Source organism: Sus scrofa, chromosome 7 (genome assembly GCF_000003025.6).
Source record: "Sus scrofa isolate TJ Tabasco breed Duroc chromosome 7, Sscrofa11.1, whole genome shotgun sequence".
Classification (NCBI taxonomy): domain Eukaryota; kingdom Metazoa; phylum Chordata; class Mammalia; order Artiodactyla; family Suidae; genus Sus; species Sus scrofa.
In genome coordinates this window covers 30973574-30990110 of record NC_010449.5, presented here as the reverse complement: position 1 = coordinate 30990110, position 16537 = coordinate 30973574, and the positions used below count along the sequence as shown (strand labels likewise).

General features: G+C 57.5%; 1 protein-coding gene across 13 annotated transcripts in view; it reads right to left on the bottom strand.

Moving 5' to 3' along the window:
- ANKS1A (ankyrin repeat and sterile alpha motif domain containing 1A) overlaps positions 1–16537 on the bottom strand; it is a 182445-nt gene that overhangs the window by 5259 nt on the left and 160649 nt on the right. For 7 of the 13 annotated variants that reach the window (XM_021098214.1, XM_021098215.1, XM_021098217.1 and 4 more), the window contains 7 exons: positions 5120–5218; positions 4249–4401; positions 4064–4171; positions 3058–3222; positions 1607–2032; positions 1376–1462; positions 731–868 (listed from right to left, as the gene is read on the bottom strand). In XM_021098214.1, the coding sequence (XP_020953873.1) occupies positions 731–868; positions 1376–1462; positions 1607–2032; positions 3058–3222; positions 4064–4171; positions 4249–4401; positions 5120–5218 (1176 nt within the window). 13 annotated transcript variants of the gene reach the window in all.

Sequence of the window (16537 nt, the reverse complement as noted above, 5' to 3'; positions counted from 1 at the left end):
GTGAGGGGCTGGGAGGTGAAGTTTCTAAGCTAACACAGCTTCTGAGGGGACAGGGCCAGGAGGCTGGGGCCAGGCCCAGATGGGCACTGAGGTCCCAGAGCCGGGGGACAGGGAAGCAGCCTCTCTCCCAGGGGCAGCACGTGTGATGGGTCTCCTCGGCCCCAAGGTGCCAGAGCCCAGTGGGGAGGAAAATGCCCCAACCCCAAGAGGGAGGTAGAGGGCTTTTCAGGGAGATGCCCAGCTGGAGGGCTGCCAGCCGGCCCAGGGAGATGAAGGCCTTGGCTGTGTTGGGACACACAGCCAGCTAGAAGCAGGAAAACCGCTTTCTCTAGAACCCTGGACAAGCCACTGTCCTGGCTGAGCTTTAGTCTCAGTATCATACAAAGCGGGTGGGGCTGGATTTCATTCTTTTTGTTTTTTTTTTTAGGGCCACACCTGCGCATATGGCGGTTCCCAGGCTAGAGGGTCGAACTGGAGTTGCATCTGTGACCTATACCACAGCTTACAGCAACACCAGATCCTTAACCCACTGAGGAAGGCCAGGGACCGAACCTGTGTCCTCATAGATGCTAGTCAGATTCGCTTCCACTGAGCCACAACGGGGACTCCTGGATGTTCATTCTTGAACCAAACATCTGCTAAGTGCCAGCCAGGCATGAGGACAGCACTGCACTGCGGCTGTCCTGGCTCAAGAACCCTCCAGCTGTGCCCCGCCATGAGGTCCACCTACCACATCCACGGTGCTGAAGACATGGCAATAGTGGTGGCTGGTCTGCAGGTCCTTGGTGATGTAGGCAAAGGTACAGAGGTCCTCCGGGTCCTGGGCCGCACAGGAAATGTTCCGGATCTCGTGCTCTGCGATGACATTCTGGGGGAAAGCAGGCTCTGGAATTCTCCGACTCCCCGAAGGCACGCCCAGCCCCTTCACTGTCACCACCTTTTTGTCCCAGCTGAGGGCCTTAGCCAAATGAGCCACTTCCTCATCTCATCTCTTTTGGGTGGGGGTGGGGGTATCTAACCTTGTCTGATTTAGGTTTGGGGTCACCACCCTTGACCGGACAACTGAGCAAAATGTTCACATCCAACCACCGCTCTCCAGCCCCTTCTGCCCTCGGCGGCGGTGGGGCGGCGGGGGGGGGGCAAGCTCAGAGCCTGGGAGCCTCCTTTGCTTACTAAGCGCATCACAGAGCCTTAAAAGCCAGTGGAGCCCACGCTGAGGAAGATAAGCCGTCACTCGGGCAGGGTCCCAAAAGCAAGATTTATGAGTGCGTGAGAGACAAGCAGCTGGGCTGGGGACACTAGGGAGGACACCCAGCTGGTGGGGTGAGGGATGGGGACGGGACGGCCCTCGCAGCAGTGCCTATGGGAAGCACACCTTGTTGGAGGCATCGATGAACTTGACCCCTTTGTACGTGATGGACAGGATGATGGTGGGGACCTTCTTCATGTGCTCCGTGGATTTCTGCAGGAAACGAGGGGAGGCCCATGGGTGCCCCTGCCGGGGGCTAAGCCCCAGCCTCCCAGCCTTCCATACTGGGGCAGGGCCCTCACATGCTGCCTTGCGCCCTGGCCGGGCCCCACTAAACCACCCCACGCCATAACCTACCCGCATCTTGGCACAGGCGTCTTGCGTGGATTCCGTCCCTCGCAGATCTTTGATCAACATGGACCCCAGGTACTGAGGGAGCGAGCAGTGGCTGAGAAGTCCTGTGTGATTACACAGGGGCCACCCAGCCAACCTGGGCCCGCGGTCAGGTGGTTCCCTCCCTCCATCCTGGCCAGGAGGCCCCCTTCCCCCAGCTGCCGGGAGCGGCTGAGGAGATGGGAACAGCAGCTGCGGGCACTGGGCCTGGGCAGCGGGGCACACACAGCAGACTGGCCAGGCTGGGAGGGCAGAGCTACTCACGTTGGCTTCATAACCGCAGGACTCAAAGATGAGTTTCTCCGGCTGGTGTTGCCAACTCTGCACAGGGGCGTACGGGGCGGCCAGGCTGGGGGGCCGCAGGGTCAGCTTGGCCTCTCGATGCTCTTCCTGCAGAACACGAGGGGTCATGGGTCAGCTCTCAGGAGCCCGAGGGCTGGTGACACGCAGGACGTTCAGAAGCTCTGGGGCAGAGGCCCATCTATGCCAGAGAAAAGCTGGCTCGGTGGGGAGGGCTCTGTGGTGTCTGAATCTGGATCTGATCCTGGTGGGGGGGCGTCGGGGAGTAGCCACGGCCAGGTTGCACTTGAGGGGGTCCTCATATGGCAGAAGCTGGGGTGTGTGGGGGGGCGAGGCCACTGCGGGCCAGGTGTGAGATGATGGGTCCGGAACTAGGGCGCTGGTGGAAGGAATGGGGAGGAGGGAAAAATCAGGAGATGCTTCTGACCGTTCCTTACAATATGCAAGACCTCTCGATATAGAGCAGCTACAAGTGCTGGACAACGTGTCAAATTCACAGTCATACTTGCAAAAAGAGAGGGGAATTTCCAGAGGCCAGAACGGAGAGAGAGAGTCCTGAGAGGAAAGGAGCCAGGCTATGCCTCACCCAAGGGGGTGAGGGGCACCCCCAGTCTGTATCTAATGGACCAGGATGGGGACGAGAGAGACAAAGCCTGCATGAGGCCAGGAGGGAGGATGGGAAGTGCTGAAAAGAGGTGGGAGCCCGAAGGCAGTGCCCCGAGCAGCAGGGGCTGTGGCTGCAGAGAAGACAGGCAGGAGATATGGGGGCTGTGGGGCAGCAGGAGGGAGCTGAGGAGGGGGAGAAGGTCCAGCTGGGGACCAGGCTGGGAAGGGGCCAGAGGGGGAGAGGCTGGTGGCCTGCGGGGCTGGGCGAAGCGGCTGTGGTCAAAGAGGAGAGGGTGTGGGGCTGCACTTCTGAGGTGGGGACCCAGGGGAGGCCTCAGCAGCAACAGCTGCAGGGGGTCATGGAGCCGCTGCCGGGACACAGGCCGTGGGGGGCGGGGAGGAGGCCGGGTCCCCCGCCCTGACGCCAGCGCAGCAGTGTGGGGCCCAGGGCCAGCGGGGGTGTCCGGGAGCCCCTTCCCGCTGAGACGAAGCCGGGGACCTTTGCCCACCTGGATCCGGAAGCGTTCCGCCCGAGCGGGCACTGCAGGCTCGTGGAGGCTGTCATGCCGCCTCCTGCCTGTGTCCCCAGGGGGCAGCAGCAGGTCAGCCGACCTCACGGTGCAGGAGTCGTTCTGGCTCAGGGGCGAGGATGTCTGCGAGAGCAGGTCTTGGCACTGCGGGGAGAGAGCCGGGGAGAGGCAGTCAGTGCGGGGGCCGCACAGGGGAGCCTGGGGGAGATGCGGCGGCCTCTGCAGCCCGAAGCCCTGACACCGGGTCCTGAAGGGTGAGCACACCCCGTGGGGCCTGGGCCTCAGCCAAGAGGGCCGACTGGAGACCTGGGAAGCGCTCTCCAGCTACCAAAGTGACTCAGAGTATGAAGCAGGTTCTTTGGCTTCCACGTCTGTGTCTCAGAACCAGCGGGGCCAGTAACGTCTGCTCTGAGGCTGCTCTAAGGGCCTGGAGGCCAGGCACATCCCTGCCCACTGGCAGCACCATGGGCTCCCCGTCTAACCCCTTTCAGTCAGAGGTGACCTGGCTTGAGCAACAAAGCATCTGTGAGGTTTTGAAAATCACAAGGATTTCTCTTCAGAAGACTTGGGGTGGGGTCGAGGGGGGGGTGTCCTGTGTTCCAGGCTTTGTCTCTGGCCCAAGGGGGTCTCCTCCCAGCTCCGCCTGCCCCCTGTCCCGGGCACAGCTGAATGTGACACTCAGACGTGGCCCTAGCCGTCTGGGATTCAGGTATTTGTTTTCCTGCTTTTCCCAACATTTGACTTGCTAATATTTACACTTTGTTACAGGCCATCTCGAGCTTCTCCAGGCTGATGGGAAGCATGTGATCAATAACCACCTCTGCCCACCGCCCCTGCGCCCCGGTTCCTCTCTCAACCTGGGCCGAAGGACAGACTTGGCCCCAACACAGTGAGGCGGGATGGCTGTCTGAAGAAGCCCTGGGAGAAGCTCCTAGGCTCCTAATACCACAAAGCACACACACCCCTTTCCACCTGCCCGACTCACCCTCAGCTGGGAGAACCGTGGGGGCTTCTGGGGCGGCTCCTCATAGGGCCTGTCTGCCAGGGAGGCGATGATCCGCTTGCGATGGCCAAGCAGGTGGACCTTGAGGACCTGGGCAAGGGGAGGGGAGGGGTTAGGGCCACTGGGCCCCCAGCCCCGTGGGCTGGGCCGGGGTGAGCGGTACTCACGTTGACAAGCTCGAGCTCCCAGAGGTTCTTCACAGTGTCGATGGAGCTGTAGCCACTGGCCAGGAAGGAGTGGACATAGTCCTGCAGCCCCAGGGAGTCCAGCCAGGAGGGCACTGAGGGGGGGCTGCTCCCATCATAGCCCAGAGCCTTCACCTGTGGGGTGAGGAGAAGAGGCAGGACTGACGACTCTCCCTGAGGGGATAAGCACCCTGGGGACCAGGGAGACGCACCCTGCAGGGGCCAGAGCAGAGGCTGAGGCGGGGGTAGGTGTGGGGCCTGAACACCCTGAGCCCTTCCCCTCACACAGTCCTCTCTCCCTCCCTCTCTTGGCTCTGGTCTCGCCTCCACCTCCACCCCACGCTGGGAAGGCGCCCCAGCAGGTAGGCCAGGCGGGGGGAGGGTGTGAAGGAGGCCTCACTGAGCTCTGACAAGAGGAAGGCACGGGGCACTCGGGGCAGCAGAGCTGAGCAGAGGCACAGGGCCACCAACCACAGCTCCCCCAGGAACCACGGCCTCCTCTGCTGCCCCGGGGGCCCCTGGCCTCCTAGGGAGGGCCTGGCTGGGGCTCGGTGCAGGTGACAGGCCAAGCCTGTGGGCACCAGGCTCTGTGCTGGGCAGAGGCCTGAAGCTGGTTCCTGAGGCAGATGAGGTCCTTACTGTCCCCAGTACTCTGTTGGCTCTCTGTGACCTCAGGACTTGGCAGAGAAGTGAATAGGACCCTGTGCTCCCCACTGGGGCCCCCAGGGTGAGGGGGAGACACCCCACGGTGATCTGCACGCCCAGAGCCATGCCCCTTCTCTGCTCTGGGCCCAGGGGGCCTTGGGGAGGTGGCCCTAGCAAAGGCTGTGGGTGCAGAACTATGGGTGGTTACCTTGGGCAGGGACCGTGCAGCCTGCAGCAGCTTCCGCCGGTGCTGGGGGTCAGTGATGCCAATTTCCCGCAGGTCTTGCTCTTCCATCACGTTAGACCCCTGGGAGCAGAAAGGAGAATGTGAGGGCCTCCTGCCTGAGGACCCGGGCAAGCAGGACATTCATCCGCCCAGGCCGCCACCCCTCCTCCAGAGGTTCCCCGGTGGGCTGGGTGTGTCTTCCTGGGGAGCAGGTTCCATGACCACCCACAGTGGAGGACAGGAGGCCGAGTCCCCAGACTCCTCGCAGACGTGGTTGTGTGATTAAGGCTGTAAGAGCCTCCTTAGGCGGGCACCCAGGAACCTGCCTCGCTCCAAGGTGGAGTCTCAGAGTAGGAACCTGCCCAGGAGTGGAGGGCGAGCCAGGGCTGAGCCCGCGTGGGCAGCAAGCATGGCGGTGATGGTGAGGATGGCTGGTGTCTGCCGCCTACTCGCTGCGTGACAGTCTCGAGACCTTTCCTGGGCACTGTCCCACTTGCTGCCCACATCCATGTGTGTTGGGTTCATCGGAATTACACATCAGGAGACTGAGGCACAGGGGGTCAGACACTGACACAGATCTGACTCCGAAGCCCTAGCGCGATGTCTTTCATTACTCACAGTGGTCTCATGAGATGGGTTTTCTGGATTGTGATGCACAAAGTCAGGGGTTCTGCCCTGTCCCTCAGCCACAGTGCCCCCCACCAAGGGCACCTGTTACCACTTCCCTGGATGTCCTGGCCAGAACCTGGCTGGGCACCTACACACATGTGCACACTTCATTTTCACACAAACATGATTCTAGTACACACTTCAACACCTTCATTTTACTTAGTCTGTATAGCAGAAGGTTGCGCATCAGTGTGTGACCTCTCTCCTTTTAAAGCTGCATAACCATCTGAGTTATGGACGTGCTGTAAATGATTAAGCCAGGTCCCTGTTCAAGGATGACTGTTTCCAGTGTCTGCTTTTACAAAGAATGCTGCACGAATCCCCCTGTATATGTATTCTTCTAGGGCAGCTATCAAGACAGACTGCTGCCAAACCAATTCTCCAGAAAGAACAGAGCTGGCAATATCACACTCCCTGACTTCAGATGATTCTACAAAAGCTACAGTAGTCGGAACAGTATGGGGAGCTCCCTAGTGGCTCAGGGGGTTAAGGATCAGTACTGTCACTGCAGCGGCTTCGGTTGCTAATGTGGGGCGGGTTTGGTCCCTGGCCCGGGAACTGCCACATGCCACCAGTAGGGCCAAAAAAGAAAAGAAAAAAAAAAGAAAAAGAAAAAAAAGATAAGACTAAGTGTTGGCAGGGATGTGGAGAAAAAGGAATTCTCACTCACTGTTGGTGGGAATGTAAACTGATGCACTGACGAATAAATGATATGATGTGTGTGTGTGTGTGTGTGGAATATCAGCCCTAAAAACAAATGAAATCTTGACATGTGTGACAAAGTAGATGGGGGTCTAGAGGGCATTATGCTAAGTGAAATAGCCAAAGACAAATACCACATAATCTCACTTATACGTGGAATCTAAAAAACAAAATGAATAAGCAAAGCGAAATGAAGACAGACTCATAATACAGAGAACAAACAGGTGGTTGCCAGTTGGTTGAGGAGAGAAATAGGTGAAGGGGATTAAGAGGAACAGGCCTCCAGTTACAAAATAAATAAGCCATGGGGGTGTAATACTCAGTAGAAGGAATAGGTCAATAAAATTGTAGTAATTTTGTATGGGGACAGGCAGCTACTTATCTTGGTGATCATTTCAAAACGTATGCAGGAGTCCCAGTTGTGGCTCAGGGGTAATGAAGCCAACTAGTATCTATGAAGATGCGGGTCTGATCCCTGGTCTCGCTCGGTGGGTTAAGGATCTGGTGTTGCCGTGAGCTGTGGTCCATGTTGCAGACACAGCTCAGATCCCTGTGTTGCTGTGGCTGTGCTGTAGGCCGGCAGCTACAGCTCCAATTCGACCCCTAGCCTGGGAACTTCCACATGCGGTGGTGCAGCCCTAAAAAGAAAAAAAAAAAAACCCATAATGTATGCAAACATCAAATCACTACGTAGTATACCAGAAACTAATGTAATATTGCATGTCAACTATATTTCAACTTAAAAATAATATTTTTCAAAAAAGGATAAAAAAAGAGTTTGGAGAAGTGTGTGTGTGTTAGAAGTCTGACAGGTGTTTGCACTCCTGTGGCGCAGCACTGTGCAGGAATGGCTTCTCATGGCACATTTCTCATCGCAAGAGCATCCCAATCAGAGGTGAGCTGGAGCAGCTTGTCACGAGCACTGCTGCCCTCTTCCCTGTTCTGCATGCGCTGCACTTGCTGAACCATGTCATCACGGGGGAAGCTCAGGAAGCAGAGGCCCAGAGAGCATCCGTAACTTGTGGAGGCAGGTTCAGCCTGGCGCTCAGGTCCACGTCAGCTCCAGGCCAGGTGAGGGGAGCCGCCACAGCTCCTTTGCCAGGAATTGCCTACTTTTTACCCTTTGTGTGTTTAATTATGGAGCTGTGGGTCTCTTCTGTACGTGATGTCTAGGAATTCTTCATAGGGTAAGGAAATTAACCCTTTATCTGCAAAGAGTCAGGCATTCATCTTTCCTGTCAGTCTCTTGATTGTGCTGTTGATTGTGCTGTGTTGTTGTGCTGGCCCTATTCATATAAAACCCACATACCTGTACCTGGTCCTGATCCCCAGACCACCAGGGAACTCCTACCTGCCTGTACCTGGTCCTGACCACCAGGCCACCAGGGAACTCCCCACTTGCCTGGTACCTGAATGCACAGTTCTCTCAGGCTTAGAAAGCTCTCCCCTCCCCATGATTTTAAAAACAATTCTTCCAATTTTCTTCCCGTAACTTTATAGTTTCATTTTTTTTACCATAAAATTTTGATCTGGAATTTATTTTGATATTAGATTTAAGGGTCAGGATCCGCTTAATATTTTTCCTAGGCAGCAGGTTTTTCTGGCACCTGCAGCACAAGGAAGTTCCCAGGCCAGGGTTTAAATCTGAGTCACAGCTGTGACCTATGCCACAGCTTCGGCAACACTCCATCCTTACCCCACTGTGCTGGTCTGGGGATCAAACCCTTGCCACCACCACAGACAATGCTGGATCCTTAACCTGCTGTGCCACAGTGGGAACTCCTCTATTTCCTTTTTCTTTTTTTTTTTCAGGACCCCACCTGCAGCATATGGAAGTTCTCAGGCTAGGGGTTGACTAGGAGCTGCAGCTGCTGGCCTACGCCACTGCTGGCAGCAATGCTGAATCCTTAACCCACTGAGTGAGGTCAGGGATCAAACCCACATCCTCATGGATACTAGTTGGTTTTGTAACCTGCTGAGCCACAATGGGAACCCGCCGCTCTTCTATTTCTTGAATGAGCTATCTTTTCCCCATCAATTTGAAATGACCTTCAATGTATCCTCAATTTCTATGTTCCCGGGGCTTTTTCTGGACTTTTTATTCTACTGAGGTGGTTTTACTTATGCCCACTTTACAGATGGATAAGTTAAGAAACAAGGCTGGCTCATGCAGACCATGACCTGGTGACCTCACCTCTGTACCCAAGCTGTAGTGACTGCTGGTACAGAAGCACCCCCAGAGCCTGTGCATTGTGACAAAAACTTTGCCCCACGGAAGACAAGCCACAAACTCAAGACAGTTCAGGTGAAGACAGCTCTGAAGCCAGTTGGACACTCTGTCCATGCTGCAGAGCGCGCCCCTCTGCTGGCACATTAGGGAGGCCTGGGTGCCACTCCAGAGACGACCAGTTTCCAAGTCACCCCTGAGTCTGGGAGTCACCAAGTTCCTGCAGTGGCTCTGGGCAAATCTAGGGTGTGCCGACGGGGAAAAGCAGCAGAGGGGGTTGCCTGCTCGTACTTCCTATTTCATGATGACACCTCAGCAGGACTGACCTGGACCAAACCGTGACCCTCCAAGAGGGTGGCCTTGCAGTGAGGGCCTCAACTCCTACTGCAACCCCGAAATCTACCCAGATGCCTTCACAAGGCTCCAGGGTGACCACGGGAAAACCAGATCCACTGCAGACAAGCCTTTACGATAGACCCTCAGGCAAGAGAACTGGGGCTGCACACAGCTCTGAGAAGAGGCACACGGAAACGAAACCAAAACAAAGGACAGAAAGTCAGAGCCAAGAGCTGGCAGAGCACATCCTGGACGCAGCAGGGCCCTCCTGAGTTCTTGAACTTGCCACGTCTACATTCTGCGGGATTGGCCTGCGGGGTGACGAGAAGGTGCTTCAAATCCCCAAAGACAAGAACCGTTCTGGAAGTTACTGCACCCTCCTGACCGAGGGAGAAAGGGACCACTGCTCCCCGCGGAGGTGTGGGGGAAAGGGACTTGCCAGCTCATTTACCTTCTACCTGCCAGGCCCTGCTCGGAGGCCTCAGTGAGTTCACAGGGAGATAATGAAGCAGAACAGCCCACTGGCCTGAGCATTTCAGAGAACAGAGATTTTCTGGATTTTAATGGAAGTTCCTAAGTCTCAGCTAAATCTGAAACAGAACGAACTGACACTTGGCATAGTTGCGTTTTGTCCCTGAGGGAGAGGCAAGAGAGCGGGGGCTTCTGGCCGCAGAGGTGGACCCTGTGCTGTCCAGCCTTGGCTCCTCATGACCACCTAGCGGGAGTCTGTGATGACCAGGTCACAGCTGGGGGGGGCGGGTCGGGGGCAGGACGTCTGCCTTTGGGGCCACAGCCTGCTTTCTAGATGCCAGGGGGTGAGCACAGCAAGCAGTGGCCCTCAGGTCCCCAGCTCTGGGAGAAAAAAGTGCTCCCAGAACAGCCCTGCTGGGCTTCAGGGGGGAGGTGACCCAAAGGTGCCTGTGGGGCCTGTGCTGGGGCTTCATGTTTGTCACCTGGAGAAGTTCCGCCAGCAAACCTTTGAGAATGGCCCAAAGACACCGAGGCTCAGAGAGCTAAGATGACCCAAGATCACAGAGCCGTGATTGACAAAGAGACTGTGAAGCCTCCAATTCACCAGCTCCAAACTCATGCTCCAGACTCTCTACTAGGGTAGGTGGGGTGTGCTGAGGACAAAGCAGGCGGCAGGCTGAGAATCAGTGCAGGGAGGCGGCTGCGGGGCTGGAAGCGCAGCCCCTGCCGAGTGGGGCTGCCCTGCCTCCTGCAGAAGCAACCAGGCACTCACCTTTTCACCTTCGGGGAAGTGGGCAGCGCCGAGACCCCTAGAGATAGTGGGTGGGGGTGGGGGGCTCTCAAAGGCCTCAGTGAGGGAGAAGCAGGTCAAGACTGGGGCTGGGCCCTGTGCCAAGGGTACCGCATCTGGGGGCTGGGAGCATGCTGACCGGGGAGCGGCCCGCTGGCCAGGGTGAATCTGCACCGTCACGACCGGTGTATGTGTCCTCAATAAGGCACAAATGAGAAGCAGTGCCAATCGCGGCAGCCGTCCTTGGCCTTACTTTCCATCAACCAATTCACCAGAATGCTCTCTCCTCCCTGCCAGCATCTGCGCAGAAGGTGGTGCCCTGAATGGTGGCTCAGGGGCACCCAGTGGCATCTGAGGCCCCAGATCCCTGGCCAAGGCTCCATGGGTGTAGGGACATAGGGACAGAGGGATGTAGGGACAGAGGGAAGAGAGGGGCCTGCAGCCAGGGCCTGGCCTGGGGTGGGGGAGGGCACTGGAGAGCAGGGAGCCTGTGGCTGGAGGGACAGGGTAGGCTCTGATTCTAGAGGTGGACCCGGGGCTCTGATTATCCTCCGTCTTCTAGACCACAGGGTGTCAAGAGAGGAAAAGGTCCTTTTCCATCTTAAAAGGCATCTTATTCGTTAACTGGCTGGGCAGGTCTTCTGTCAACAAACAGTGGAAAAGGCCTCAGAAGGAGAACATGTGGGGGTCCTGGCCCATGGGTGGAGACCCCGTTCAACCAAAGGCAAGGCAGGTTGGGGTGCCAAGGCTGTTAAAGGCCAGAACCTGTGTCTGTCTCATTCACAACTCTGCCTCCCGTACTCACGCCTGGCGTGTTGGGTGTGATTAATAAAAATCTGTTTACTCACCAAGAAAACTTCCCATTGGAGGGAACACCACTGACATAGAGAAAAAGCAGAAACCTTTTAAGTGACTTCACTTCGCATGCTCCTGACGTCACGATTTTGGACTTCAGGTCCTCTGTGAAGGCCAGGGTGTGGGAGAGGATGGGTAGGGGCGGGGAGCCCCATCTCTCACTGCACAGGGCCACACATGGCCAAGGAAGGGTGCCGGCTCCCAGTTGGCCCCGGGGGAGGTGAGGGCTCCTGTCCAAACCCATCGCTGAGACCTGAGGCCAAGGGACATTTCGGCCCCTCCTCGGGGAAGACTAGGCCTCGGCCTGGAGATGCTGGGCGGTCCCCGGCACCAGGTCTGGGTGTTCTTTTGCAGGGGACCTGATTCTTTGGCAGACTGTTGAGGGCAGCTAGGCTCCTCCAGGGCTGGCCAAACCCGCCCTCCTCCCACCAGCTGGGCATCTGGGCTCTTCAGGCAGTAGTGTGATAAGTCCTGGACTGGGCCCTGCAGGAGCCCTTGCAGGAACAATCCAGAGCAGAAGGGGAGGCAGGAGGCAAGGCCCACGGGTGGCCTGGAGGAGCTCAGGCTGCCTGCAGACAGCAGTGAGCACCCACTGGAGAGTGTGCAGTTGTGTATTCATGACAGACACGAGGAGGTGTGTGCACGCGGTGTGTCAGCAGGCCCCAGGGGATGCGGGGCCTCTCAGGGACCCAGCAGCTCATCTGTTAAGGAGGTTTTGCATTTAGCAGCTCAGCCAGGCCCCCCAAATCAACATAGTAATGGGTGTGGCAACCATCAGCTTGCTCATCCCCCATCTCCCAGCCCTACCTCTGATTTGAGAAAGCTACTCTTAAGATCTTAATCTGCATTTTCTAGACTGAGAACCCCACTCCCACCCCAAGGCCCAGAAAAGGACAGGGAGGTGGCAAGAAGAGGGAGGGGCCACAGGGAGAAGTCCCAGGGCCAGGCCTTTCCCTGAAGGCTAAGTCAGCCCAGGACAATAGCTGTCTCATTCTTTCAGCCTTAGTGTTTTTTTAATGATTACTGGCAGGAGAAATGACCAAGTGACTTCTGAGAGGAGAGACCATGATGAGTGTGGAGATAAGGCTGGAGGGAGCGGCCTGTGGAGGTTGGAGACCCCCTCCTGAGGAGCATCCAGTCTCGTGCTGCTCTGCCCAGGGGTCACCTTCCCATCAGAACACAGGCCGTTGTGGAGGTCAGATTCTGCAGGGGCTTCACTGGCTATAGTGGGGCCAGGGGGACGGCCCAGATGTCTTCCTCTGGCCTGCTTGTTCACAGGCTGACACACTGCGTGCACACACCTCCCGTGACACTTAACCTCTGTCATGAGCACACAATGACTGCACGCTCTCCAGGGCATGGCCATCCCATGATTTCACCCACCACTGGACGTCTGGCTCTTTCATGGCAGGCAGTTTTTTTGGCTGGCCCCAGAACATGGTACTGGCCACAGCGACTGAGCTGTCTTGGGCACGGTCATCTGGGGTGCGGGTCTCTGAACACCGAACAGGACCCAGGCTGGGTGGTCGTGACGACAGGTGCATGCTGGCCAGCAGGCTGGGAGAGGGGTGAGCTCAGGGTCTTCCTCTCCTGGCCTGCAGCTGCAGCCTCCAGGGAGCTGGGGGAGCGAGGGGCTGGCCCACGAGAGCAGGAAGGACCCTTAGGAGAGGGAGCAGGACTCGAGGAGGGGCAGGGCTCTGCTGTTCACTGCTGTGGCCTAAAAATCTTGATAAAGATAGAAAATGGAGGTCCTGCTCCCTGAAGCATCACACATGTGCTCAGCCGGCTGGGCGCTGTGCGTGTGTCAGCGACTACGTGAGGCCGCTGTGCTACAAAGGGGCAGGAACTGGGGTCAAAGCCCTTATGAAGCCAGAACCTTGTAAAGAGGAACAAAGCCACCTGCCTGTCTGGGTTAATCATGAATCCACGTGCAGAGTGCTGGCTACTCCTCGATGGCTCCTCCTGTGTCATCTGCTCACTGCTGCCAGGTCCAGCTGATCCCTGCCTCCACAAGACTCAGTCACAGAAGTTCCCAACTGACCCCTTCCCTGTAAAAAGCTCACCATAGAGTTCCCTTTTGGCATACTAGGTTAAGGACCTGGCACTGTCACTGCAGTGGCTCAGGTTCGATCCCTAGTCTGTTAACTTCCACTAGCTGCAGGGGCAGCTAAAAAAATAAACAATCTTTTAAAAGAGTTCAGCCGCCTCAGCCACAGGAACTGCTCAGCCCTGACCCACAGCCCCTGCTCCACTAACGACCCCCACCCCCACCTCAGCTCGCCTTGTCCTCAGCCCGAGACAGACCACGATGGTGACAGAGAGCGGCTAGGGCCAAGATGATGGGGACAAAGCACAAATGCTCCCAGCCCCTAGTCCCTGAAGCCGGACGCCCTGTCCCCCGTCAGTCTCTCAGGAAGGGCTGTCGAGGGCGGCTCTCCTCCCAGGTTCAACCTCGCAATCGCAATCGGAGGACAAAGCCCATCTCCGCTGCTTGCGTCCACTGCAGACAACGCCACCTTCCCCCCACACATTCTCACACACGCCCGTGGCCGGTCTCAATAATCGCTGTTGTGTGTCACCGCAGTTAACACTGTGCCCCCTTCGGAGCTGTGTCAGGAAGCGAGCAGTTACACGGGGTCCCATGGGCAGGGGTGGGTGGGGAGGCCCTGGAGGAAACCCGGGTCTCCTGACTCCCAGCCTCTGTGCAGGTACGCAGAACCCTGTGTTTTCTCCTGAGCTTTTCTCCACCCAGTTGCCTTGACCGTGCCCTCAGCCAGTGCCCTTGGCCCTGGAGCTTCCCTGAGGGCAGAGGGCGGGAACGCCTGCCGCTGCCCTGCTGTGGTGGCAGCTGCAGGTCCAGAAGGGCCTTGGGCCCCCAAACCAGTGCCGAGAGGTTACCAGGGTCTGAGCCCTGCCGGCTCCTTTTCTGGCCATTTGTACAACACATGGTGCCCCACACACGGCAGGCGGATGGGACAGTCTGCCTAATGGGATGGGCACCCGGATGCCGCGCTGGCCTAGCTCACTGGCTCCGACCGACCGCAGGGGACACACTGAGCATGCGGCCCAGACACAGCACCTTTCTGGGAAAGGGAGGTGTGGGACTAGAGTGGGGGGCGAGGGTACCCCTCAGGGCCCAGGAGGCCCTGCTCCAGTCACAGCTCAGATGTCTACTTGAGGAGCAGGCTTGAGCAAATGACTTAATCCGAGCGTCAGTGTGGTGTCCCAGGGGACCACAGATGGGCAGGGGTGCCCGTGGACACAAGTTCTCACTGACGTACGGTGAGGCGGGGGTCTGTACTGTGACAGGGACACTTGGGGCCACTGCTCTGCCCGCGCTTTCTGCACACGGACATGGAAGCGACCAACCAAACACACACGGACATGCTGAGATGCCAGACAAGCCCTGCCGCTGCCCACACAGGTATCAGCAACCAGAGGCTCCAGAATGGGATGTGTTCACCATGCGATGCCATCCTCAGGGGCAGTTAGTGAAATCAGCGGGTATGAAAACAGTCCTCAAACTCCCTTCCCCTGTGACAGGACCGGAGAAGCCAGAGCAGAGGGGGACACACAGAGCTGGATCCTGAACAATCTCAGTCCTGTCACTTGGAAGAACTCTGGGGAGGCAGGAGAGTGGAAAGGGGCGCAAGGAGGGCCTGGCTCTCATCCGGAGGTACAAGGGCCCAGCAGAGATGAGGTGACACCATCCAGCACTGGGACAAGAGAGAAGCTTAAGTTCTTTAGTGACCAGAGAATCTTGTCAGTCCAGGAGGCAGGACCCGCCCCTGTCTAAGGCATGCCTTTCAAAGCCTTAGCTCCCCACCCTCTGGGCCCTGCTGCACAGGACACCCCGGGAGCACGGACAGCTCCAGGAGCACTCTGAGGAGGGAGCTGAGGGCAGGGGGGCGACCTGACTATAGCACTGGTGGTGAGCCCTTGAGGACGGGAGGGAAGGAGGCAAAGGCAGGGTGAGGGGGCGGCAAGCTGAGGGCACAGCCCCGCTGCTTCTGGGCTGAGGAGTGAGATGAGCCCGGAGGACGGGAGCAGAGGCGGAAGCTCCGGGGTCTGGGGACCTGGCTGCAAAGCTGCCCGGAAGCCAATGAAGAAGGACCGCCTCATCATTGTCATTGTCGAGCTTATGCCTTCAGCTCTCATGGGGCTCGTTCCTTGTCACCTGCCAGCTCATCCCATGTGTGGGACCTGCCATCTCTCTCCAGCACGTGGGACAAGCTGGCACATTCTCAGAAAAGCGCCAGGGAAACAGGAGCCTGCCTGAGCTTGTGGAGGGGTACATTGTGGGAGGAGCACATCCCCCAAGAGGTGACGGGCTAGTCTCCACTTCCAGCCTCTCCTGAGCCTGCTGCCAGACCCGGCTCCACTGTCTGTTCGTCCATCCACCCAGGCACTCTCAACCCCACCCAGCTCTCCAAGCACCTTGATGCCAAGGACTCTCGGCCTGGTGAGGGCACAACCACAGGACCCCCCCAGCCCCACCACCACCCAGGGCTCAGAGATCTTGGGGCTCCTCCAGAGCTGGGCTTTCGAGGCCCCTCAGAGTCAGGCCAGCCTCCCTGCCCATCAGGATGGTGTTGGCCTCTCCCTGGAGTCTCTCCAACTCCCACAGCCTCTACAAAACCCCAGGACAGCAAGTGGAACCAAGGGTTCAGAGCTGGACAGATCTGGGCGAGCATCCCGGCTCTGCCACTTACTGGCAGCGCCTCCACCCTCTGGGCCCGGGCGGCCCCATCTGTGACTTGACTGACAACACCCGCAGGCTGGCCGCCAGCTTAGGGCCCGGCAGGCAGAAACCTCAGTGTGCAGGGCCTCCTCCCTGCAGTGCTTACAAGCCTCGCACAGCACTTATCGCTTGGCTGGTCTGCTGTTACCACTGCTTTACGTGCTCCATTCCCCCAGCTGGGCCATCAGGTTCCTCAGGACACCTCCGTTATTTGCTTTACTGATTTCAGATCTATTCATTGCAGGCAATGCAGAAAATCTATCTCACCCCCAAAAGAAAATAAAGCCACCCATAATCCCCCTGAGATAACCACGAAAACCTTTGGACTTACTTCCTTGCACCTTTAGATGTTTTCTTTCTTTCTTTCCTTTTTTAAAAAAGAAAACCCTTTGTCTATGATCCAGGATGCAGTTTTTTCCCCCTATTGCATTTATCTTTTTATTTTGTCTTTTGTCTTTTCAGGGCCACACCCATGGCATATTGGAGGTTCCCAGGCTAGGAGTCTAAGCAGAGCTGTAGCCGCCCGGCCTACGCTGGAGTCACAGCAATACCAGATCCAAGCCGAGACTGCCAGCTACACCACAGCTCACGGCAATGCCGGATCCTTAA